The sequence below is a fragment of the Eriocheir sinensis genome, chromosome 25 (assembly GCF_024679095.1).
Source record: "Eriocheir sinensis breed Jianghai 21 chromosome 25, ASM2467909v1, whole genome shotgun sequence".
Lineage (NCBI taxonomy): Eukaryota > Metazoa > Arthropoda > Malacostraca > Decapoda > Varunidae > Eriocheir > Eriocheir sinensis.
In genome coordinates, this window is record NC_066533.1 from 4,770,269 (window position 1) to 4,796,563 (window position 26,295).

At 45.7% G+C, this 26,295-nt stretch overlaps 1 protein-coding gene across 1 annotated transcript in view; it reads right to left on the reverse strand.

Annotated features, from left to right (window-relative positions):
* LOC127003620 (probable maltase-glucoamylase 2) overlaps positions 1 to 24,431 on the reverse strand; it is a 97,660-nt gene extending 73,229 nt beyond the window's left edge. Inside the window, exons 1-4 of the mRNA XM_050870527.1 lie at positions 24,377 to 24,431; positions 22,520 to 23,159; positions 16,965 to 17,133; positions 5,414 to 6,406 (exon numbers count right to left, since the gene is read on the reverse strand). Of these exons, the coding sequence (XP_050726484.1) occupies positions 5,414 to 6,406; positions 16,965 to 17,133; positions 22,520 to 22,712 (1,355 nt within the window). The 5' untranslated portion in view covers positions 22,713 to 23,159; positions 24,377 to 24,431. The remainder of the gene's footprint in view (positions 1 to 5,413; positions 6,407 to 16,964; positions 17,134 to 22,519; positions 23,160 to 24,376) is intronic.
* Positions 24,432 to 26,295: the final 1,864 nt, after the last annotated feature.

A 26,295-nucleotide genomic window follows, 5' to 3' on the forward strand; every position in this document is an offset into this window, starting at 1 on the left:
TTTACTTACTGCAGAAAGTTGTTGGCCATTCATTACGTACCGAACGCGATTGTTATTTTTTTCCGATGTGTAACACTTCACATTTGTCAACGTTAAATTTAATTTGCCATTGATTGGCCCAACGTGCAAGTCGATCTAGATCTGATTGTAAAGCTTCTTCGTCGAGTGTCACAGTTACTTTGCCAACAATTTTTATCATCAGCAAATTTTGATGCTTTGCGAGTAAGCCCATCATCGATATCATTAACATAAATTAAGAAGAGCATGGGACCAAGCACTGATCCTTGAGGTATGCCGCTTCTGACATCGAGTCAGTTAGATGTAACAACGTTTAGAACTACTCTCTGTTTCCGCTCAGAGAGCCAGTCCACAAGCCAAAAATTTCACCATATTGTCGCGAATGATAGTCTCCATTAACTTACAAACAATCGATGTCAGGCTAATTGGTCGATAGTTTCCTGGATGAGACTTGTCCCCCTTTTTGAAAATTGGTGTGACATTTGCTAGTTTCCAATCCGACGGAACTTTTCCGGCTGTTAAAGATTTATTGAATATGATGGAGAGCGGTTTACAAATTTGATGTTTGATTTCTTTTAAGACCCTAGGGGTAATTTTGTCTGGACCAGGAGCTTTGCTTACTTTAATCTTTTCAGTTGTGCGTAAAATGTCACTTTCTACGATGAGCACGCCACTTAACATCTTTTCGGTCCTTCTAACCTCCGGCGGTTGAGGTGATAAACAATCTTCGTTGGTAAATACGGAGGAGGAGGAGGAGGAGGAAGAAAAGGACGACGAGAAGGAAGAAGAAGAAAAGCATAAAGGAAATCGTGGCCTCCTTGATCCCCTCCGTCACCTTATTGTAGGATGAAAGTATGGAGGAAACATGGAAACATGGAAACATGGACTAGCAGGCAGCAGAAACCCTGTTGGCTCGTTACTAGGCTGCCTGCGTTCAGTGATTTAATCAATCCGTTTGCTATAGGAGTGGCTTGCAGGGAAGGATTAAAGCACTTGTGTACCTACTCTTGGGAACGTTCAGTTCACACCCGACAACCAACGAGTGATCTGGTCCAGGTCTCTCTGGATAATTTCGCAGTCTGCCGTCGTGAGGGCCTTCCCACCCACCTTTGTGTCGTCGGCAAATTTTGAAAGATTGGATTTTAATCCTAGTTCTAGGTCGTTGATATATATGATGAAAAGTATGGGTCCCAGCACTGACCCCTGGGGCACTCCACTTGTGACCGGGAGCCACTCGGAGGCCTGTCCGTTGAGTATAACTCGTTGTTTTCTTTCAGTGAGCCAGTCTGTGATCCACGCTGTCAGATCGTCGCCTAATCCCGCCGACTTAAGTTTCTTGAGGAGTCTTTCATGTGGCACTTTGTCAAAGGCTTTCTGAAAGTCTAGATATATAACATCACTGGGGATATGATTATCCCAGTTTTCATAGATACCTTGGAAGAAGTCCAATAAATTGGTTAAGCATGAGCGCTTGTTCCTGAAACCGTGCTGAGCATCGGAAATGATGTTGTTGTCTTCAAGGAACCTAACGAGTTTGTCTCTGATGATCTTCTCGAGGATTTTTCCCGCCACTGAGGTCAAGCTGATTGGTCTGTAGTTTAGGGCCACACTTTTGTCTCCCTTTTTGTAGATCCGTTACGTTCGCTTGTTTCCAGTCTTTTGGGACTTTGTTTTGTTGTAGTGACAGATTGTAGATGGCGGTGAGTGGCTTGAGGATTTGCTGCTTGAGTTCCTTGAGCAGCCTGGGTGACAAGTCGTCGGGTCCGGTAGACTTGTTTGTCTCGAGTTTGTCTAGGTACTTTTTCACATCCCGTTCGTCGATTGTACCAATTTCTAGGGGAGTGATTCCCATCGGTGGGGAAGGGCTCTCGGGTACGAACTGGGTATTCTCGACCGTGAACACAGACGCGAAGTTCCTGTTTAGGATTTCGACCATTTGTCTACTGTCCTGTGTTAGTACGTCACTTTCATCTTTTAGGGGACCGATATTGCTTTTTGTCTTCTTTTTGGTTCTTATATACGTGAAGAACTTTTTCGGGTTGGACTTGGCTTCGCGTGCAATTTGCTTTTCATAGTCGCGTTTACGCTGGCGAATGAGTGTTCTGCAAGCTCTGAGGCTTTGATGGTACTGTTCGCGTGCCTCGTCAGTGCTGTTTTCCTTTAGCAAGTTGTATTTTCTCTTCTTCAAGTTAATCGCCCGTCGAACTTGGGTAGTCATCCATGGTGTGCTTGTGGCATTATTTGTTCTCCTTGTCTTCATGGGAACAGTCGTTCTCTCCACCTCCAGGAGTTTGTTCTTAAAGCCGTTCCACGCGCCGTCCACCGGAGTGAGGTTCATGGGTTCCCAAGTTGTCTGGGTTAGCAGCTCACGAGCGAAGTTAAAATTGGCTTTTTTGTAGTCTGAAATCTTGGACGTGTTTTCGGTAAGTTCATGGTCTGTTCTGATTTTTAGGCGAATTAGGTGATGGTCGCAACCATCCAGTTTTTCGCCGACTTGACATTCACGTGTGAGATCTGAATCACTCACGAGTACTAGGTCTAATAAGTTATTTTCTCTCGTCGGTTGGGTAACAATCTGAGTAAGAAAAGTGTCCTCTAACATTTCGAGCAATCTGTTACCCTCCCGATCTCCAATCATCGTGGTCCAGTCAATGTTGGAACAGTTAAAGTCCCCGATAATGACTGACTGTTTGTTTCGTGTTATGGTGTGAATTTCCTCGTACAGCGCTTCGTCGTCCTCTGCTTGTTGCTTTGGAGGTCTGTAAACGGTTCCAATCGTTATTTTGTTGTGCTTGCTAGTCTCCAGTTCAACATATACAGTGTCATATTTCTCTGAGTCTTCTTTGGTTATTTCCACGGCAGGGTATTTGTTCTTGACGTAACAGATAACACCTCCTCCTTTCTTGTGAAGTCTGTTTTTGTAGAAGCTCTCGTATCCCGGAATTGAGAATTCGGTCATTAGGTGGTCAGAGGTGGCCCACGTTTCGGTGATGGCAATCACGTCCGGTCTTTCTACGTCAACATAGGCAAGTAACTCATCCCGTTTGGGTATTAAGCTCCGCGCGTTGGTGTATAGGACAGAAATGTCCTTCTTGACTTCAACGCTTCGAGGCACAGTAGTCTGGTGTCTGCTTGTGTTCTCTGTTGGGGGCCTTGGTGTGTAATGAGCGGTCCCTACTGGTTGGTTGTTTACGGCACATTGGTGCCCCTCCCGCGCTCGGAGTTTTTTTAGTACAAAAGTACCTCCTCGCTCAGCAACCTACCAAGCCGTGCTGAGCCAATCGCATTGAGGTGAAGACCGTCAGGACGGAAAAGGCCGGGGATATCATAGAAATGATCCCACTGACTTGTGAACGAAACTTCCTCGTCCTGGCAGAGGCGCTTCAATCTGTTGTTGATGTTCGACGCCTTTCTGTGGAAGCCTGTGAAGGCATTGATTCTCGGAAGAATCCCGGAGACAATGATGTGGCTTGACTTTTCCTTGAAGCGGCGGATTACTCGTCGGTAGTCAGCTATAATTTCCTCCGTGGACATTGTTTGAACGTTGTTCGTGCCAGCGTGCAAAACAAAGAGTGTGTCCTGCTCCGTGCGGTCTGAGACGAGGTCAGCCGCTTCTTCTATATCTTGTAGTTTTGCACCAGGAATACAGTAGCGTCTCCTGTTCTTGATACTTCGTCCACAGAACTCAGTCAGTTGTTCTCTAACAATGCTGTCACCCACCAGTTTTATGTTAACCTTGGTGTTGACCCTTGATCCGTTGAAGTGTGATCCGTCTTCACAGGAGACGGCTGGGAGGATGGTCTTCCGTCTACGCCTGCAAGCTAGGGGGGAGGAGGAGGAGGAGGAGGAAGAAGGAGGTGAAGAGAAGGAAGAAGAAGAAGGAGAAGAAGCAGGAGAAGAAGAAGAAGAAGGAGATGATGATGATGAGGAGGAGGAGGAGGAGGAGGAGGAGGAGGAGGAGGAAGAGGAGGAGGAGGAGGAGGAGGAGGAGGAGGAGGAGGAGGAGGAAGAATGAGAGGAAAAAGATGAAGAAGGCGTAGAAGAAGCAGAGGAGGAGGAGGAGGGAGTGGAGGAGGAGGACGAGGGGGACGAGGAGATGGATGAGCGGGCAGCGGAGGTGGAAGAAGAAGAAGAAGAAGAAGAAGAAGAAGAAGAAGAAGAAGAAGAAGAAGAAGAAGAAGAAGAAGAAGAAGAAGAAGGAGGAGGAGGAGGAGGAAGAGGAGGAGGAGGAGGAGGAGGAGGAGGAGGGGAGGGGGATGATGATGAGGAGGAGGAGGAGAAGGTGGACGTGGGGGACGAGAAGGAGATGGATGGGCACGCAGTGGAAGCGGTAACACAAGAAGAAGAAGAAGAAGACCTCACCTTGCGGGCCATGGCTCTCGTCCGGACCCCTGGGAGGGTGGAGGAGAGGGAGGAGGGAGATGAAGAAGGGGTGGAGGCAGTCGGAGTAAGAGAAGAAGAAGAGGAAGGCAAAGAAATAGAAGAGGAAGAGAAAGAGGAAGAAGAAGAAGAAGAGGAAGAAGCAGCGGGGATGGGAGCGGGTAGAGGGGGACGTTGGTTCAACGCTTTAAGGCACTCGGTTAAACCCCTCTCTAAATCTGAGATCCTCTTTTCCATTTGACAGTGTCTACATGACTCCGCCCCCTTATCAAAATATTGTGGGGCGAAGCGTCCTTTGCACCCGGGGCATTTGCGTAGTGATGAAGCCATATCTTTTATTGTTATCTTTTGTTATGTTTTGTTACCTTTTAACTTCAGAGAGAATGAGTGGCAGTAGGTCAGGTGGGAACGATTAACTCCCTCCTGTCTGAGAAGAAATAAAAGGCTGTAGAAAGGAAAAAGAGGGATGAAAGATAGAACTGTAGAGGGAAGGAGGATAAAAGACAAGAGGGAAAAGGATAGGAATATAGAAGCGTCGTAAGATGAAAGAAAGATAGACAGGTAGGTAGAACTGAACGAGTGAAACAAAGGAAGAAGGAATAATAGAAAGGAAAAACTGGAAAACAGGAAGATGAAATGAAATGTAAAAAAGAAAAGCTAAGAATAGTCTGTAGAAAAACTATGGAAGCGGAGGAGAGGAAGAAGAAAAGGATATACCAAGTCACAGGCAGGAAGGAGAAGGGAATGGAGAGGAAGGAAGGAGGAAAAGGTAAAGCAGGAAATAATGAAGGACAGGAGGACGGAGAGGACACGGCGATAAAGAGGAAAACAGCGAGACTGGTGAAGAGGATGATGGAGCGTTGAACAGTTGTGATGTGGCGTAATGAGGTTAGGCAGGTGAGTGTAGCGTCCGTGCACCTGTTGATGAGGCCCACCACTCCTGTCCACCCGCCAATCAGCGACTTATTACCACACACACACACACACACACACACACACACACACACACACGTACTCGTAGGTGGAGTAGTCAGTCTCAGATGCAGCTCTACACAGGTGGTAGCCTAGAGCCCAGTAGGGTGGCATGGCTGGCCGCCCGACCATCCCCGTGTATTGCCGGGTCACGTCCCGCGGGGTGGGTCCTGCCATGATCCGCAGGTCCCACAGGGTGCCCACGCCCCTGAACACCACAGCAGGCACGGGGATCACGCCTACTTCCACGGGGGCCGAAGTCTTGAGGTACAGTCCATACATGTACCCTGGGGTTTTCTCGAAGTTCATGTAGAAGGGATGTGCCCCGCTGATCCCCGTGGCCACACTCACGTTCCCGCTCATCGTGAACGTCTCCTTCGTGAACAGTGGCCACCGTGGCCTCTCACTGAAGCTGGGGGAGAATTCGAAGTTCCTCCTGAGGCCCAGCCCGTAGAGGTGGGAGGTCGGGATGCGCGTGGTCAGCTCAGCGTAGCCTTTGCCGTAGATCATCGGCCCGAACACAGTTTCCAGGATGTCCTCCCCCGTAGCCACCCGGGTCACCGTCACGTTGAAGTCACCTCCGGGATCCTGCGTCACCGTCACCTCCAGCTGATGCGGCGTGGTGCTCTGGGCCGGGAAGTCGTCCACGAAGTCATCATGCTCGGGGCTGTAGATGGCCACACGCACCACATCACCATCGCTGCCGCCTAACTGTACCCTTGCCCGCAGCGACCACGCCTCAGTTCCCAGGTTGGTCTGTTCCCTGAGCGGCGTGAGTTCCAGCGTGATCTCCCCTGCCTCGCTCAGACTGTAGACCCTCCTCACCCCTCCTCTTGGGCCTCCGTCAGGAATGGCCGCAGTTCTAAAGGCCCCAGAAGTCGTGTTGACGTTATAGGCGAGGTAAGCGTACTCAGAAGGGATGGAGTGGAAGCAGGTGGGGGCGTAGAGGTCCTTGCTGTTGTGGTCAAAGCAACATCCTAGGCTATGGCACTCTGCCTCTTCGGGTACCGTGCGTCCTGCCGGCATGCAGTCAAACCTGTGGAAGAGAGAGTGTGTGGGTGTGAGGGAGAGATAAATAAATAGACACAAAAAAACAGAGACAGACAGACACACAGACAGAGAGAATCACACAAGACTCAACGTTCCAACATTAAGTCCCGAGTAATGAATGGAACAAGAAATCCGCTGAGAGAAGACAGGAAACTATAACCACAATTCCAGACGAAACTAAAGAGGAGGAGATCCCAGACGAAGCTAAAGAGGAGGAGGAAGAGGAGAAGGAGCAGGAGAAGGAGGAGGAGGAGGAGGGGCATGAGGAGGAAAAGAGGAGGGGGAGGAGGAGAACTAAACAAATGACAATTATGACTGACACCAACAAAAAACAGTTTAATTATGATAGGGAAAAATCTGAAGATATTGGAAAGAAATACAGCATGTACCTTTGATAAGCTTACAACACCTCCCCCCCCCTTCCCCACCCTTCAAATACACCCAACTCCCTTCCCCCTTTTTCTTCCCTCCCTAATCCCTTCTACGATTTTTCTCTCTTCCCTTCCGGTTCCTTCCCACTCCCTCCCACACCCTTTTTTTTTCTCCTCATTTACTTCTAATATATCCCACTTCTCTGCTCTTTCTCCTTCCTCTTTCTTCCTCTCCTCAACTCATTCTCTTACCTGTCTCCTTCCCTCCCCAGTTCCCTCCCACACCCCTTTTATTCTTCTCCTCATTTACCCTTAAAACATCCCACTTCTTCTCTGTTCCCTCTCTCTTCCACGCCTTAGCTCATTCTTCTCCCTCTCTCTTTACCTCATCTCCTCTTTCTCTCTTCCCTCATCTTCCTCTCTTCCCTCTTTTCCTCTCCTCTCCTCCCTCACTGCTCCCTCTCTTCCTTACTCAACTTAATACTCACTATTCGACATTTCGTTCTCTTTCCGCCCCTCTTTTCTCTGCCCCCCTTTTCCCCCTCGTAGAGAAACAACCCTGTGAGCAGAATCGACGTCCGGGAGGCGTGTTACGTGTCCATAAAGCCGGAGCTGGCGTTCACGGACCAAATTGGTAACGTATCTCGATTCAGTTTTACGAAGTACTTGCTGGCTTGACACGAAGTCATTCCAGCGATGCCCCATGATCCTTCGAAGCCACTTGGTACTAAGCGCATCGACACCCCTCTCCAAGTAATTATTCAGTGTCCATGTCTCACAGCAGTAAGACAGGGAGCACGAGTGACATCGAGATTCGAATCTTTGTCCGCCTGCATAGATATCGACAGCGCCATATACTAGTGTTGAGTGAGTCCATAACACCGTGGGCCAGGCCAATCCGTCGAGTGATTTCCTGGTGAGATTAACCATTGTTATGCACTACACTATCAAGGTATATAAAACTTCTGGTGACCTCGACATCCTCACCACGTGCATGAATAGACAGAACTGTGTCATCAAGCAAACCTCCAAAAGACAGGACCTTGGTTTTGGCCCAGGAGACCTTCAGCCCCAGCGGCTTCCCCTCCTCATGCAGCACTTCATGAGCCACGACCAGGACCTGCAGCGATTCCGCAAGAAGCACAGCATCATCAGCAAAAACATGGTCAGTGACCTTGATGTTGCCAACAGATGCTCCGCAACGACTTCGATTTATATGGATTTACATAGAAAATCAGACCACACAGACCCCCATGGTCCAGACTAGGTGGTCTGTCCTTCAACCTAAGTGATTCTACATTAATCAGATGGCTCCAAAACGTTGCATTTCTACTCTAGTTAATATCAAGTTGAAGGAAGTGACGGTCGAGCTTGTTTTTAAAGGAGTCAATCGTGTTACACTGGACCACTGAAGGTGGGAGCTTATTCCATTCTCGCACTACAACGTTGGTGAAGAAGAATTTGGTGCAGTCTGAATTTACTTGTTTACATTTAAGTTTTACGCCATTGTTCCTCGTTCGCAAAGTGTCATCGATCATAAACAATTTTGATCTGTCTACATTCGTGAAACCATTAAGTATTTTAAAACATTCGATCAGTTTTCCTCGGAGGCGACGTTTCTCAAGAGAGAACATGTTAAGGGTGGAAAGCCTTTCTTCGTAGGATTTGTTGCGCAAGGAAGGGATCATTTTTGTTGCCCGACGCTGGACACCTAATTTAGCAATGTCCTTTGCATGGTGGGGAGACCAAAACTGTACCGCATATTCCAAGTGGGGTCTGACTAAACTATTGTAGAGCGGAAGTATTATATCTTTATTCTTGAATAAAAAGTTTCTTTTAATGAAGCCCAACATTCTGTTCGCTTTATTTCCTACATCGATGCACTGCTGTGAGAATTTGAGGTTAGACGCGATTTTTGACCCCCAAGTCCTTAACGCATTGAACGCTTATGAGTTTAACGCCGCGCATCTCGTAATCGAACTTATTCCTTGTTCCAACTTGAAGGACCTGACACTTGGCTACGTTAAAGGGCATCTCCCATCTATCCGACCAAGCTGAAATTTTGTGCAATTCCTCTTGGGGGCTTTGCCTGTCTTCGTCAGAGAAAACCGAGTTACGAATTATTGTGTCGTCTGCAAATTTACTAATCCGATTATTGAGTCCAACATCCACATCGTTGATGTAAATAATGAAGAGCACTGAGCCAAGAACAGAGCCCTTAGGGACGCCACTAGTGACCGGCGCCCACTCTGAGTTAAATCCGTCAACTTTGCCTAATACCCAGTCCATGCAAGTCGCTTTCCCTCCCCTTATCCTCCCTCTAGCTGCCCTTTTCCCTTCCTATTCCCCTCATCCTACCATCCTCTCCACTCCCTCTTATTCACTCTTCTTTTCCTTCACTTCCCTTTCATCTTTCATCTTTCTCCTCCACTCCACAATATCCAAATTTGCTGATGACACCAAGGTGGGTGGAAAGGCCCTCACAAAGACCGACTGCGAAATCATTCAGAAAGAACTCAATCACATTATCGAATGGTCGGAAAATGGAAAATGTCTTTTAATGTTGACAAATGCAAAGTCATGCACATCGGGTCCCAAAATAGTAACCACACATACATCATGAATGGGAAACCTCTGCAGGCGATGCAGGAGGAAAAGGATCTTAGAGTCACTATCAGCAGTGACCTGAAACACGCGAATCACTGTAAAAAAGCATACAACAGAGCCAACACTATGCTCGGGTTCATAACGAGGAACTTCGAATGTAAAACACCAGACGTGATGCTATCCTTGTATAATTCCATGGTAAGACCGCACCTAGAGTATGCAGTACAGTTCTGGTCTCCTAATTACAGAAAGGACATTGCTTTACTGGAAAGGATTCAACGATGCGCCACAAAGATGATTCCAACCTTAAGGGCTTAACCGTACGAGGAACGACTCAAGCGACTCAATCTCTTTACATTGGAGAAAAGACCCCTACGAGGGGATATGATTCAAGTCTTCAAGTATCTGAAAAAGTTCAATAATGTCGATTACTCCAGATGTTTTGAACTGCAAACCAACTCAAGAACTAGAAATAACAGTTTACCCATTCATTCGAGTCGATGTAACACAGACACTGGAAGGAGTTTCTTTTCAAACCGAACCATCCGCCACTGGAACAATCTTCCCTCAGAAGTAGTAAATGCGAATACCATCAACTCCTTCAAATATAGAATCGACCGTCATTTCGCTGCGTCGGAAGTAAACTGAATAACGAGGTGCTTTCATTTGCTCCTCAATATCGAGGTGCTTTCATTTGCTCATCAAGCCCCAAGTGGCGGTCGAGCAGATTAAATCACCCAAGCGGGCGACCTCGTAATGAGCCAGTAGGCTTTCTGTTGCCTGCATTTCCATGTTTCCATGTTTCCTCTTCCTCTTCCTCTTCCCCTTCCTCACCCGCTCACTCACTCCTCCCCCCTACCCTTCATTCCTTTCTCATTCGTCGCCCCCTTCCCCCTCTTCGCCCCCGTTACCTTCCTCTCCACTCGCTCACTCACACTCCGTCTTCCCTATCCTTCATTTCCCTATTTCCCTCACCCACCCTTCCCTACTCACTAGCTTCCCTTCTATTTATTCATTCTCCTTTCTTCACTCCTTTCTTCTTCTTCCCTCTTTGCTCCTCCATTCTCTCCTCCTCTCCACTATTTACGCTGAAATGAAGATAAATGTTCATCGTTTTATCTTCCTAATTAACAAATAATGAGAGAGAGAGAGAGAGAGAGAGAGAGAGAGAGAGAGAGAGAGAGAGAGAGAGAGAGAGAGAGAGAGAGAGAGAGAGAGAGAGAGAAAAAAAAAAATAGAAGTAAAAAGAAAAAAGTACTGGAAAAATTAAGGAAAAAGTGAGGTTCGGCGAACAGAGAAAATATTAGCCTTGATCAAATAACATTAATTCTGGAAAAAAAAAGGAAAAAAAATACGAGTGAAAAAAATGTAATGCGTTTAAAATCGTGAGGGAAAAAAACGTGATGCGGAAACAAACGACTAAAAAGTTAATATGAAAGTGTTATAATTTTCCGCATGACGTCATAACTACCTCGACCAATCACGTGCACGAGAGGCCAGAGAGACAGCCAATCATATGCAAGGAGATAAAAAAATAACTATCATATGCAAAGAAGGGAAAAATTATGATTAGATAGAAACACACACACACACACACGCACCACTACACAACACAATAAATGAATGAGCAACAAATCAACCTAACTATCTAACGAATGATCCGTCTAGCAAAAAACATCATTATTTGACTAACTAAATAGCTGCACAATTACCTAGCTAATCAGCTGACTAACTTACAGACCGACTAACTAACTGCTTAGCTGTCTTACCAACTAACTAACTAATTAACTAAATAGCTAACTGACATACTCATTAACTAACTGACTAACTGAATAACTTTCTGTTTCTGACTAACTAGCTAACTAACAGACCGACCGATTAACTAATAGGCTATGTTACCAACTAGCTAACTTACTAATTAAGAACAAGAACATAAGAACGTAAGGAGTCTGTAAGAGGCCGGTTGACCTATACAAGGCAGCTCCTGTACACTCAACCCCATCTTACCTCACCATCCATGGCCTTATCTAACCTCTTCTTGAATGTATCTATGGTATTGCCACCCACAACATGGCTCCCAAGCCTGTTCCACTCGTCCACCACTCTATTAGTGAACCAATTCTTGCCTATGTCTTTGTTGAATTTGAATTTGTCTAACTTAAAACCATTGCCACGCGTCCTACCTGGCTCTTTAACTATCAAAATCTTATTGACATCCCCTTTATTAAAGCCCTTCATCCGTTTATAGACTTCGATCCAGTCTCCTCGGAGCCTTCGCCTTTCTAGAGAGTAGATTTAAATGCTTCAGCCTGTCTTCATAAGGCAAGTTTCTCACCCCCTACTGACTAATTAAACCAACTAACTTACAAATTCACTCACTCACTCACTCACTCACCAACCAATTAGCTAACTAAATGAATATTTATCTACCTACCAAGGTAGGGGCAGGTCTATCTGAATGAAGAATGCAGCGTTCTCAGCCTCCCCGAGCTGTTTTTCTCCTCTTTCCCTCTCTCTTCTCTTTATGCTTCTCTCTTTGGGTAACCGGGGGATTAATCCTTCCAGGGGTCCTGCGTCCCTGCCCTATGGTGAGCAGTCAGTCCAGCCCCTGATATGGGTTGGTTGGGGGAAGGGTTTGCACCCCCTCCGAGGAGCCTGCCGTCAGTGACGGGTGCAGGGCAAAGCCTACGGGACCTCTGCACCTCGAAGGAGGAAGCCCCCTAATCCCTTTTTTTGTTTTGGGGGTGGCCGGGGTGGTGCAGAGGCTGCGCCCGCCCGCAGAACCAGGCCCGGCATTAACCTTCGGAGGGCTCTACGTGTGGGCTCCTGGAACGTCTGGAGCCTCTCGGACGATGATCGACTGCCCTACCAATCAAATGACCTCAGAAGGCTGAGGGTGGACATAGTGGCACTCTCTGAGACGAGGTGGCCTGGCAGTGGTGAGCAGTAAGGGGGGGTACACCTTCTACTGGTCCGGCATGAGCAATGGCTTCCATGTCAAGGGGGTAGCTATGGGCATCGCCAGCCAATTGCTGCCATTTGTGGTTGAGGTTGCTCCGGCTGATGAGTGTATAATGCGAGTGAGGCTGAAGCACATACTGGGCTTCATGTCTCTTGTTGCAGTGTTCGCTCCTACCGAGATGCGTGAAACTGAGAAGAAGGAAACGTTCTATGCCAAACTCGACTCCGTATTAGACCAGTGCCCTCCCCGGGAGACACTCATTGTCTTGGGCGACTTCAGTGCTACTACTGGCACTGACAGGGTTGGCTACGAGCTATGTGTTGGTACCAGGAACTTCAACAGCTCTCTCCTCCTGAATTTTGCAAAATCCAGAATGTTGAGAGTTGCGGGTTCCTGGTATCAGAGACCAGAGCTGCACCGCTGGACTTGGTACAGCGATGCCGGAGGGTTAGCTAAGGAGATTGACCACATCCTCGTAAGTACTCGTTGGAGGATCCTTCAGAACTGCAGGGTTTACCGGAGTGCTGAGTTCTTAGCAACTGACCATAAGCTTGTTGTTGAAACATTCAAGCTTCATGTCAGGTCAAGTAGAATCCCGAGATGCAACAATACTGTGTTCCATTTCGAGAGTTTGAAGGACCTGGCATGTGCTCAGGAGAATGCAGTGACAGTCTCAAATCGGTTCGATGTGCTCAGCACCCTGCAGGACCCTGTAGAACTGTCGGATACCTTCAAACGTGAGACTCTGCAAGCTGCCAATGAGTGCATCGGAGAGCGCCCGAGATCTAGGAGTGGCTATGCCTCGGTGGAGACGTTGGAGAATATCGAGGAGAGTCGCGCTGCCAGGCTTGCTGGGAACCGGGACCAATACAAGGCTCTGTCACGTAGAACTAGAGCTCTCCTGAGGAGAGACAAGGAGAGGTATGTCAGGGGTCTCGCTGAGGAAGTCGAGGGCCATTTGAATGCAAATTACCTCCGACCTGCTTACCGAGCCCTGAAGAAGCTCCACTCCAAGTTTCCCTCTCAGGTGAGGGCTATCCGAACAGCTGATGGCTGCCTCGTATCGGACATAGATGGGCAGAGGGCTCGTTGGGCTGAGTACTTTGAGCAGCTGTACATGGCGGACCCTCCACGTGGGCAGCTTCCAGTTGCTGGGTTGCAGGTGGCGGATGCTGACCCACCCATTGACGAAAGCCCACCGTCTCTGGACGAGGTCAGAGAGGCTGTGGCAAAGATGAGGGGAGGTAAGGCATCTGACACTTGTAACATCAGCGCAGAGCTGCTCAAAGCTGGAGGTGAGGCCATGATCCGTGGATTGCAAGCGGTCTTGACTGCCGTATGGCAGTCCGGTACCATTCCTCCTGACTGGAAGAGGGGGTTGGTCATCCCTATCTGGAAAGGGAAAGGGGACCGACAGGACTGCAACAACTACCTTGGTATTACACTGCTCAGTGTGCCAGGCAAGGTGCTTGCCCACCTGTTGCTGATGCGAATTCGCAGCCAGCTTCCGAAGATGAAGAGACCTGAACAGTCAAGGCCTGGTAAGTCAACAACTGACCGTATCCTAGCGCTTCGCGTGCTGGTGGAGCGCCGACGTGAGTTTTGACAGGGGATGCTTGCAGCCTATGTCGATCTCAAGAAAGCGTTTGACTCACGTCATCGCGAGGCACTCTGGGATCTTCTGCGACTCCATGGGATTCCTGTGAGGACTATTGGTTTGCTGACTGGCCTGTATTCTGGGACAGAGAGTGCTGTGGAGTGTGTGTGGGGGGGTGGGGGGGTGGGGGGGGGCTTGTCCAGCTTTTTTCCCGTGAATGCGGGAGTGAGGCAGGGCTGTGTCCTCGCCCCATCGCTTTTCAACACTTGTATGGACTGGGTACTGGGCAGAGTTGTGGACCAGAGTCATTGCGGAGCATCCACTGGCAATACTAGGGTCACTGACCTTGTTTTTGCTGATGATGCAGTAATCCTGGCGGAGTCGCTGGAGGTTCTGGTGATGGCTCTCGAGGCACTGCACAAAGAGGCGAAGCCCTTGGGACTTCAGGTCTCCTGGTCCAAGACCAAGGTACAGGTGTTTGGATGTTTGCTGGATGATACAGTATAGTCTGTCTGTCCATGCGTGTAGCGAGGAGGTATCTTGGTAGCGTAGTTCATAACAACGGTGAGTCTGGCCAGGAAGTCTTACGACGGATTGGTCTGGCCCACGGTGTTATGGACTCGCTCAACACGAGTATATGGCGCTGTCGATACCTGTGCAGAAGGACAAAGATCCGGATCTTCAAGTCCCTTGTGCTCCCTGTCTTACTCTATGGTTGTGAGACATGGACACTAAATGGGGACTTGGAAAGGCGGATTAATGCCTTTGGTAATAAATGTCTACGCAGAATCATGGGATATCGCTGGAATAACTTTGTGTCAAACCGGCGACTACTCCGTGAGACTGATTCGACATATATTACCTGCATAGTCCGTCAACGCCAACTCCGGCTATACGGGCATGTGGCACGTTACCCTGAAGTTGATCCTGCTAATAGGGTTGTCTCTGTAAGAGACAATCCTGAGTGGAGGAGGCCAAGGGGACGCCCACGGAGTTCGTGGCTTGAGCAAGTCGAAAGATTCTGCCGGGAGGTACTCGGGTTGGGAAGGGAGCCTGCATGGAAACTCGCCTGGAGGGACCCCCAGATTTGGCGTCGTAGGGTGGGCGAGGCGACGCGCCCCCCGGCGTATGCCCCCACTGATTGATTAATTGTCTACCTACCTACCTACCTACCTACCTACTTACCTACCTAACTAACCAACTAGCTAACTAAACAACGAACTAACTAATCAACTGACTAATCAACTAACTAGCTAACTAACTAATCTAATTAACTAACTGACTAACCAACTAACTAACTAACTAACTTTAAACTATCTAACTAACTAACAAGCTAATAACTAACTAATAACTAACTAACTAACTAATTATAAACTTACTAACCATCCATTGTCATTACCAAAACCTTCACTAACTAACTAACGGACCTGTCAACTAGCCAACAAGCAAGCAAACAGCACAACACATCACACGCGTTGACAATTTTTCAAACTCCCAGGCATAAAAGTAGAAATTATAAAATGCAAACAAAACTTTTTTTTTCTTTTCGGTTTAGAGTCGACTGTCCCGAACAGAGTGATTAATGTATTATAGAAATGCGGCCACGCCAAAAGCCATGACACACACACACACACACACACACACACACACACACACACACACGGGCGCGCTCATAACAAAAGGCCATGACACACAAACACACAAACACTCACCCAAAAAAATACATATTTATGCCGTGCCTTGACTGTTTTGTAGGCCACACACACACACACACACACACACACACACACACACACACATACACACACATAAACACCGAGTGGTCAACCTGCGGGCAAGGTGAGTCCGGGGACCTAGGATCGAGTCCCACCAAAGGACAATTATCAACCATCATCGAGTGGCGGAAGATTATCCACATGCTGCCCATATATTCAATCAGCCATAACTTCAGAGACTTTGTCTAAGTGGAGTACTGGGTGTCACCAGCCAAGCAGAGTCATACATCACGGCAGACACTATAAATAAAAGTCGCCTGCGCCATTAGCGGGCTGGGGTCGTCCAAGAGACCCCTCAAGAGAACCGCTGTTGTAGGCAGCACCTAAACACACACACACACACACACACACCGCTCCGTAGCTGATTGGTTTAAAGCTCTGCGCTACCAGGCTTCGTGGCCTGGCAGGCGGAGGTTCGAGCCCCACTCTGGCTGGGATTTTTCCTCTGACAAGGAGTAGTTACTGTCCCCCGTTGAGCAAGGGGGATAGAGTGTATGGTGTTTGAGGGCTCCGGCAGTACCCAGAGATCGACTATAATGAGCTTACTATTGTCGGGAAGGTGCTTGGTAGCGATTACGAGTCCTACTCGTGATTAGGCCAAGGTAAGGTAAGGTAAAGGTGGGTGCATACGCCATAGCTACACATGGCTGCGGTGCTCCGATCCGTTGCTATGGTGGGTAAGAACCAGTTACCCCGGTACACGGGCCAACATGAAATCCGGGATTGCCACAGTTTACTTTCCTCAGGTTTCCCAAGGCACCCATTCATCGACCAGTTCGAGAGGATGAACAGCTGGGTGAGCTGTACGCCAACTGCCCGGACCGAGATTCGAACCCAGGCCCGCGGAGTAGTAGCCAGGCACGCTGACCACTAGACCACGGAGACCGCAGTGGTGGTGGTGAATTACACACACATAACTATATATACCTTTCGAAATATACAAATAGATAAGAACAAACGCAAAAATAAAACTCAGACACACACACACACACACACACACACACACGTCTATCTTTTGATATATACAAACAGATAAGAACACACACACACACACACACACACACACACACACGTATATCTTTTGAAATATACAAACAGATAAGAACACACACACACACACACACACACACACACACACACACACACACACACACACACACACGTATATCTTTTGAAATATACAAACCGATAAGAACACACACACACACACACACACACACACACACACACACCTGTAGGATATGTTCAGTGCGCAGGATCCTCTGGCGTTGTTGATGGTGGCGGGGAAAGCAAACGAGGCGAGGAGGTAGGGTATGATGAGGCCCAGCATGACACAAAGCAGCAGCAGGTAAACCATGTGCATCCACCTGTTGTAGATCAGCAGCTCGCGCCACGAAATACCTGCCAGGGTGAAAGGGTGATGGTAGTAGTAGTAGTAGTAGTAGTAGTAGTAGTAGTAGTAGTAGTAGTAGTAGTAGTAGTAGTAGTAGTAGTAGTAGTAGTAGTAGTAGTTGTTGTTGTTGTAGTAGTAATAGTAATCGTAGTTGTAGTAGTTGTAGTAGTAGTGCCCGTAGTAAATTAGTGGTACATTGAACAGTTATCGGAAGACATTAAAATTTATAGCTATTGCAATTTCCGTCTCTCTCTCTCTCTCTCTCTCTCTCTCTAATGTGCGGCGTTAAACTCACAAGCGTTAAATGCGTTAAGGACCTGGGGGTCAAAATCGCGTCAAACCTCAAATTCTCACAGCAATGCATCGATGCAGCAAATAAAGCGAACAGAATGTTGGGCTTCATTAAAAGTAACTTTTTATTCAAGAATAAAGATATAATACTTCCGCTCTACAATAGTTTAGTCAGACCCCACTTGGAATATGCGGTACAGTTTTGGTCTCCCCACCATGCAAAGGACATTGCTAAATTAGAAGGTGTTCAGCGTCGGGCAACAAAAATGATCCCTTCCTTGCGCAACAAATCCTACGAAGAAAGGCTTTCCACCCTTAACATGTTCTCTCTTGAGAAACGTCGCCTCCGAGGAAAACTGATCGATTGTTTTAAAATACTTAGTGGTGTCACGAATGTAGACAGATCAAAATTGTTTATGATCGATGACACTTTGCGAACGAGGAACAGTGGGATAAAACTCAAATGTAGACAAGTAAATTCAGACTGCACCAATTTTTTCCTCACCAACGTTGTAGTGCGAGAATGGAATAAGCTCCCACCATCAGTGGTCCAGTGTAACACGATTGACTCCTTTAAAAACAAGCTCGACCGTCACTTCCTTGAACTTAATATTAACTAGAGTAGAAAAGCAACGTTTTGGAGCCATCTGATTAATGTAGAATCACTTAAGTTTAAGGACAGGCCACCTAGTCTGGACCATGGGGTCTGTGTGGTCTGATTTTCTATGTAAATCTATGTAAATCTCTCTCTCTCTCTCTCTCTCTCTCTCTCTCTCTCTCTCTCTCTCTCTCTCTCTCTCTCTCTCTCTCTCTCTCTCACACACACACACATACAGGAGGTGGCTCAGTGATCGGCGCGTGGACCCGATGACCCGTGTTCAAGTCCCGCCCGCTACTACAAGTTAACAATTTTGAGCCATCTCTGAATGGCTGCAAACAACCCATATGCTATCTTAATGGCCACCTATTTAGCCAAATTTGAGCAAAACACCCTTAAGACGATCAAGTTGAGCTCCGTGGGGCAGCACAAGCCAAATATGAACGACTTCCTTATAAAGTACTTGTCCGCGCAACTAACGGGCTGGGGCCGACCACCAAACCCCATAAAGAAAGTTTACCAGAGCTATGGGCCGGTTGGAATATATATATATATATATATATATATATATATATATATATATATATATATATATATATATATATATATATATATATATATATATATAAACAAGCTATCTAAGACCTTCACCTACTAACAATCATACTCTTCATTTTCTGCCCGAAATTGAGCCAGATTGGTTCTTCGATTTACCAAAAGTTGTTTCATCAATAAAAAATGTCAAACTATTGCAACGCCAATCAGCCAAAGGGCTTCTAGGATATAGCCGAAAATATTCCCAACAATTTTACTTCATCTTTCCCACATCTCAATCCTGGTGGCATTACAGCTGTCCCATCTATCTCTAAACCAAACTCTTCGCTCAAACTTTCTTTGAAAATTCCCTTCTAGATGATTCAAGGAATATTCATCCTACTTAAACCCTCGCTAACCTTACAATACCTGATTTTTAAATTATGGATAAATTAAATCAGCCCAGTCAGTATTCAAACCGTTTGAGCGGCTTCTGCCGCTTCCTCTCGAACGGGAAGGTAGCAGTAGACTCCGCTTAAGCGGTTCCAAAGCTCGCTGGGCTGATTCAACTTGTCTAAGTTTGGCCATTATGATAAATAATGCTTTCTCTGTCCTTTCTGGCCTGAATCTTTAGAGAGTTCATGAACCCGATGGAGTCCCGCCTGTTATCTTGAAATATTGAGCTTCCCTGCTGACACCCTGCATGCCTGGTGGCTCTTTCGTCTCTGCCTTTCACCATTTGTCTTTTCCTTTTGCTGGAAGTACAAAACCTGTCCCAAAGAAGGGTGACCACTCTAACCCTTCAAACTACGGTCCTATATCTTGACTTCATTGTTTTTCTAAAGATTTTAAAACAATCCCAAGCAATAAATTTCTTAAGCAACTTACTCGCCTCGGTGGATTTTTTTTTTTTTTTTTTTTTTTTTTTTACGTCTTCGCCTGTGGCGCCGGTAGGCTTGTTTGGAGGGGCCTGATGGTATGGCCCAGCCCGTTGTGGCGAGGGCCAATGTTTATAGTGGCGCCATCTTGCATAAAAGATAAGTAATCCTAGGTCATTTAATTATCTTACCAAAACAAACTGTCCTATCAACTCTTATGTCGATGATATCTATCTCTGCGGTGGTAGACGGTCACTGCTCTTCCCCTAAACCTATCAACAGTGGCGTTCCACAGGGCTCTGTCCTATCACCCACTCTCTTCCTGTTATTCATCAATGATCTTCTTTCCATAAACTGTCCTGTCCACTCATACGTCGACGACTCCACTCTGCATTATTCAACTTCTTTCAATAGAAGACCATCACAACAGGAAGTACACGACTCCAGACTGGAGGCTGCAGAACGCTTAACCTCAGACCTTGCTATCATTTCCGATTGGGGCACAAGGAACCTTGTGTCCTTCAATGCCTCAAAAACTCAATTTCTCCACCTATCAACTCGACACAATCTTCCAAACACCTATCCCCTATTCTTCGACAACACTCAGCTGTCACCTTCTTCAACACTAAACATCCTCGGTCTATCCTTAACTCAAAATCTCAACTGGAAACTTCATATCTCCTCTCTTGCTAAATCAGCTTCCTCGAGGTTAGGCGTTCTGTATCGTCTCCGCCAGTTCTTCTCCCCCGCGCAGTTGCTATCCATATACAGGGGCCTTGTCCGCCCTCGTATGGAGTATGCATCTCACGTGTGGGGGGGCTCCACTCACACAGCTCTTCTGGACAGAGTGGAATCTAAGGCTCTTCGTCTCATCAACTCTCCTCCTCCTACTGATAGCCTTCTACCTCCTGAATTCCGCCGCGATGTTGCCTCTCTTTCTATCTTCTATCGATATTTCCATGCTGACTGCTCTTCTGAACTTGCTAACTGCATGCCTCCCCCCCCTCCCGCGGCCCCGCTGCACACGACTTTCTACTCATGCTCATCGCTACACTGTCCAAACCCCTTATGCAAGAGTTAACCAGCATCTTCACTCTTTCATCCCTCACGCTGGTAAACTGGAACAATCTTCCTTCATCTGTATTTCCTCCTGCCTACGACTTAACTCTTTCAAGAGAAGGGTATCAGGACACCTCTCCTCCCGAAATTGATCTTCCTTTCGGCCACCTCTTTTAATTCTTTTTTGGGAGCAGCAAGTAGCGGGCTTTTTTATTATTGTTTCCATTTTTGTGTGCCCTTGAGCTGCCTCCTTTGTTGTAAAAAAAAAAAAAAATATATATATATATATATATATATATATATATATATATATATATATATATATATATATATATATATATATATATATATATATATATATATATATATATATATATATATATATATATATATATATATATATATATCCTTCATTACTCCACATCATCAACTGAAGGTTGGATGCCACTGAACGTTTAAATTTTAACATTAATAGCATTTATAAACGGAGCAGAAGTAATTTAGTGTTCTTCAATGCTTCAAAAACTAAATTTCTCCACTTGAAAACTCTGAACTTTAGCATCTATCCCTTTCTTCTTCAATAACACACTGCTGTTCCCCTTTATGATATACATTTTCGGTCGATCCATAACTATAAATCTCAACAGGGAACAATGTATTTAATTCAATGCTAAAAGAGCTTCATCGAGGTTAGGTGTTTTGTATCTTCTCCAGCTTTTATCCCCCCTCCCAAATGCTGACTAATAGCCTCTTCCATTTAGCATGATCCGTTTATGGGTCCTGGGATCCTGTTATTTGGGCTGTTCCATTTAGCGCTTTAACTCGAGACCCGGATCCGGATCACGATGACCCAGCAGAACCAAGTGATCTGTTGTTATCATGTTCCAGGGGCAAATAGAGGTGGGTTCACGTCCCCGTGAGGGCGGCCATTTTGATACTTATTTCTGCTATTCATCATATTTTACTTTTAATCACTGCCCCCTGGTGGTGTCGAAGGGCCCCAAACGGTAGGTACTGGTGATTGGTTTGTATAGAGGCATAGATGTGTGCTGAAAACCGCGAAAAAATAGGTTAAGAGGGGGGCGTTGGTGAGCGAGGAGTAAGAGGAATTTCAAACACTCGCCGATGCAATATGCAGTCCGTGTAGGTCACACAGTGGTTGTTCACGCATACAGCGGCATACAAAATCGTAGGCAGCCGTCCTTACAGTAGAGCTGGGCTGCCAGGGCTATAAAAAAGATTCGTGCCTGTGTCCGTCATGTTTGTATACAATAAAAAGCGGTTCAAGCGTCCCATTTACCCTCACAGACCTGAACCCAGTTATGAGTTTAACCCGAACCTGGGTCAGGGCTTGATGCCTAAATGGAAGAGGCTATATAAAGATGAGTCTTGTCCGTTCCCATACGGTTTATGAGTCCCATGTGTGTTCCACCCACACAGCTTATTTGGAAGGGATAGAGTTAAAGACCTTTCGTCTCATCGACTCCCCTCCTTTTATTTACTGTTCTCTACCTCGTAAATTCTGACGCAATGTTGCTTTCCTCTCTATCTTTTACTGTTTTTTTCATGCTAATAGATCTGAACTTGATAACTACATACTTCCACCACTGCTACGACCTCGATGTACACGACTTCACTTTCTGCGCTATAGCTCATTTCGCTGACTAAATTTCAGCATCGTCGTTCTGTCCTTCCTTTTTGTGGTAATCTCTGAAACAGCCTTCGTTCGTCTGAACTTTCTCCTTCCTACTACTTGAACATTTTCAAGACGAGAGCGTCAAGACACTCCTCCAACTTAAGATGAACATGAATTCGTGACTTCTGTCCGCTAAATGGGAGCAGTATTTTGCGGGCTTTTCTTATTTATGTTTGGCCTTGAACTCTCTCTCTCTCTCTCTCTCTCTCTCTCTCTCTCTCTCTCTCTCACACACACACACACACACACACACACACACGAACACACGCGAACACACAGATCGAAGATATATACAAAAATGAAAAGACAAAGTAAAATAAAAAAGAAATAACACTCACGTTTTTTACCAACAAGTGGCTTTTTATCATCCGTGGACTCTCCTTCCCCTCCCTGCCCCCCCTGCCCCTCGCCCCCGCCCATAGCGTTTGATGTGGGGGCGGTGGAGTAGGGGGCAGCGGCGATCCCTCCCGAGTCGGCAACATCCTCCACTTCTGTTATGACGATGGTGCCTGTCTCCACCTTCCTGAACATTGTGGCGGTGCGTGTGTGTGTGTATTTAGTTTCCCAGTCTTATTTTTATCTGGTTTATTTCTTCTTTTCTTTCTTTTTATTTATTCACTTTTCTTTCCTTCGATCGTTTTTCTTCTTCCTTTTCCTTCTGTTTATCTATTTTTCTGTGTTTCTTTCATTATTCTTCTATTTTCTTTCTGCTTTTCTTTCACACACTATCTTTTCTATCCTTATCTCTCCTCCCAGTCTCCTCCTCCGCTCTTTCACTCTCTCTAATATTATGCTCGCCTTTTTCGTCCCTGATCCCTTGCTTTACGATTTCAAGTTAATGTCTTTCTTTATCTTCTTAGGCGCTGAGTTACGGCGTTTAGCTCTTCACTGATTGCTTCGCCTGAGACTCTAATTTTCTGCCTGACTCACTCTCCTCCTCTCTTCCTGCTTTTCATCATTACACTTCTTCACTTCGGGCTGTCAAAGGAATACATTAAATTTACACACGTCAGTATATTGCGTCATAAGCGTGGGAAAGAGGAACAGAAGGGGAATATGCAGAATGACGACTCGGGAAATATATCAATAGGTAAATAAATATATCCACATAAACAGATAAGTAAAAAGGATTAAATATGAGCAGTAATGAATATGGCTTGATTTTATAGGTCTGTGTGTCTGTCTGTCTGTTTGTCCGAGTGTCTGTGAATACCTGTCTGTGTCTGTTTTTTGTTTGCATTTCTTTGTCTGTATTTATGTCTATCTATCTATCTATCTATCTATCTATCTATCGAGAGAGAGAGAGAGAGAGAGAGAGAGAGAGAGAGAGAGAGAGAGAGAGAGAGAGAGAGAGACATAACAATCACCTCCAGCACACAGAAAGCCTGAAGTGACGGAGGAAGGCGAAGAAAAATCAACACTCATGCAAAACAGATGAAAACAAGCGGGGAAGGGAGCGTGCAAGGAAAACACGGCCCAGTGAGGTGACCGAACGAACAGAAAGACAAACAAACCGTGGACAAACAAGGGCAAAAGTTTAAAAGATGGCGGTTGTGGAATTGTGACGAGCGAGTGTTGACAGACAGACAGAACAGGAAAGGGAAGAAAGATAGCCGGCCAGAAACACAGACAGACATACAGACATACATTCAGACAGACAGGTAAGAACAGACAAAAAAATAAACAGACAGACAGGCAAATGTACAGACAACCAATAAACAGGCATAAAAGTAGGTAGACAGACAGACAAACAGGCAGGCGAGCAGACACACGCACAGACAGAAAAACAGAAAACAAATAATTATACAAGGACACAGACAGACAGATACATAGACAGAAAGATTCATAGACAAACACACAAATAGACAGAGAAACAGACAGCCACACAAAAAGAGGCAACTAGATAGATAGACAGAAATACATAGAAATGCAAACAAGAAACAGACAAACAGACAGACAGGTGTACGAGTACATAGACACACGGACAAACAGACACAGACAGACCTATAAAATCAAGCCATATTCATTACTGCTCATATTCAATCCTTTTTACTTATCTATTTATTTGTTTATATATATATATATATATATATATATATATATATATATATATATATATATATATATATATATATATATATATATATATCAGCAACACCCAATCCTTCACATGGAAACACAAAGCCTTTACACACACACACACAAACACACTGATACACTGTGTAGTCTCGACACACACTCACAGTCAACTGTCGGGCTGACAACACTCACACACACTCACACACACAAATACACACGTAATCTTATCATCGTTATCGTCATAGACGCTTAATCAGTTGCTAATATGTTTGGGTTTTTTTAATCAGGAAGAGTCAGGTGTGTGTGTGTGTGTGTGTGTGTGTGTGAGTAATTCACCACGCCCTGATCACGAGTTAGACTCACAATCGCCAGCAACTACCGTCCCGATATGAGCAAGCTCATGAAATTATAGTCGATCTCTGGGTACTGCCAGGACCTCAAACACCACACACCCCATCCCCCTTGCTCAAGGGAGAACAGTAACAACTCCTTGTCAGCGGAAAGATTCCGGCCTGGGAGGGGCTCGAACCGCCGCCTGTCAGGCCGTGAAGCCTGGCAGCGTAGCGCTCTAACCGATTGAGCTACGGAGCGGTGTGTGTGTGTGTGTGTGTGTGTGTGTGTGTGTGTGTGTAATTCACCACGGCCTGATCACGTGTTGGACTCGTAATCCCCAGCAGATACCTTTCCGACATGAGCAAGTGCTCTTTATAATCGATCTCTGGGTACTGCCAGGACCTCACACACCACACACCCCATCCCCCTTGCTTAAAGGGGGACAGTAACCACTCCTAGTCAACGGAAAGAATCCAGGTTTGAGCGGGCTCGAACCGCTCGAAACCTGGCAGCGCAGCGTTCTAACCAGTTGTGTGTGTGTGTGTGTGTGTGTGTGTGTCAAATCACGCTTTGGACTCGCGATTCCCTCCTGAGTTTGAACTTGGAGCTCAGATGACGGATCTCTGGGTACGGCTGGAACCTCACGTCACATCCACACCCAGGAGGCGAGACACGACCCCGACTGACTCCCGGTACCCTTTTTTCTCCTGGGTGGAGTGGGGGCACTAATCTAAGCCGGGCGGGTTCCGTTAGGTGGTTTGGGTCTGGTTTGACTGTATTATGTTTAGTTAGTTAGGTTTAATTTATATCGATTCGGTTAGTTCAAAACAGAAATATCAGTGTCTTTACTAATGCTGTTTTCTCTTATATTCTCACATACCTTCCTTCCTTTCAATGGTGTCACAAGATATCGCAATCAGACGATATCTCTCTTGTCTAAATCCCTATCAGCACATTTACTTCGCCATACTGATGTCACAAGCGGTCTCCTGGAATTTCATTAAACTCTTTTTTTCTTTACATAATTACGTAAAAGCAAGTGATGAAATATTCATTACAGGTGAACGTAAATAGATTGTGACAGGTGAGCGAAGAGATGACGATGAGGAGATCAATTCAATAGAACACACAAGGGTGATAGATAAATACATGGGTAGATGGAAAGGTAGATAGATAAATAGATAGATAAATACATATAGACAGATAGATAAATAAGTAGATGATAGGTTGATAAATACAGATAGATAGATAGATAAATAAATAGATGATAGGTTGATAAATACAGATAGATAGATAGATAGATAAATAAGTGGATGATAGGTTGATAAATACAGATAGATAGATAGATAGATAAATAAGTGGATGATAGGTTGATAAATACAGATAGATAGATGGATAAATACGTAGATGATAGGTTGATAAATACAGATAGAGTATTGATACAAATAGATAAATAGATAAATGGATAGATAGATAGATAGATACATACATACATATATAGTTACAGATAGATAGATAGATAGATAGATAGATAGATAGATAGATACATAGATAGATAAATAGATAGATAGATAGATTGATGGACAGATAGCTATAGATTGACTGATTGATTGATTGATATAGAGGTAGATAGATAGGAAAATAGGCATTTCGATATTTAGTTAAAAATGCAAATATATAGATAGGCTATGAAGAAAGACAG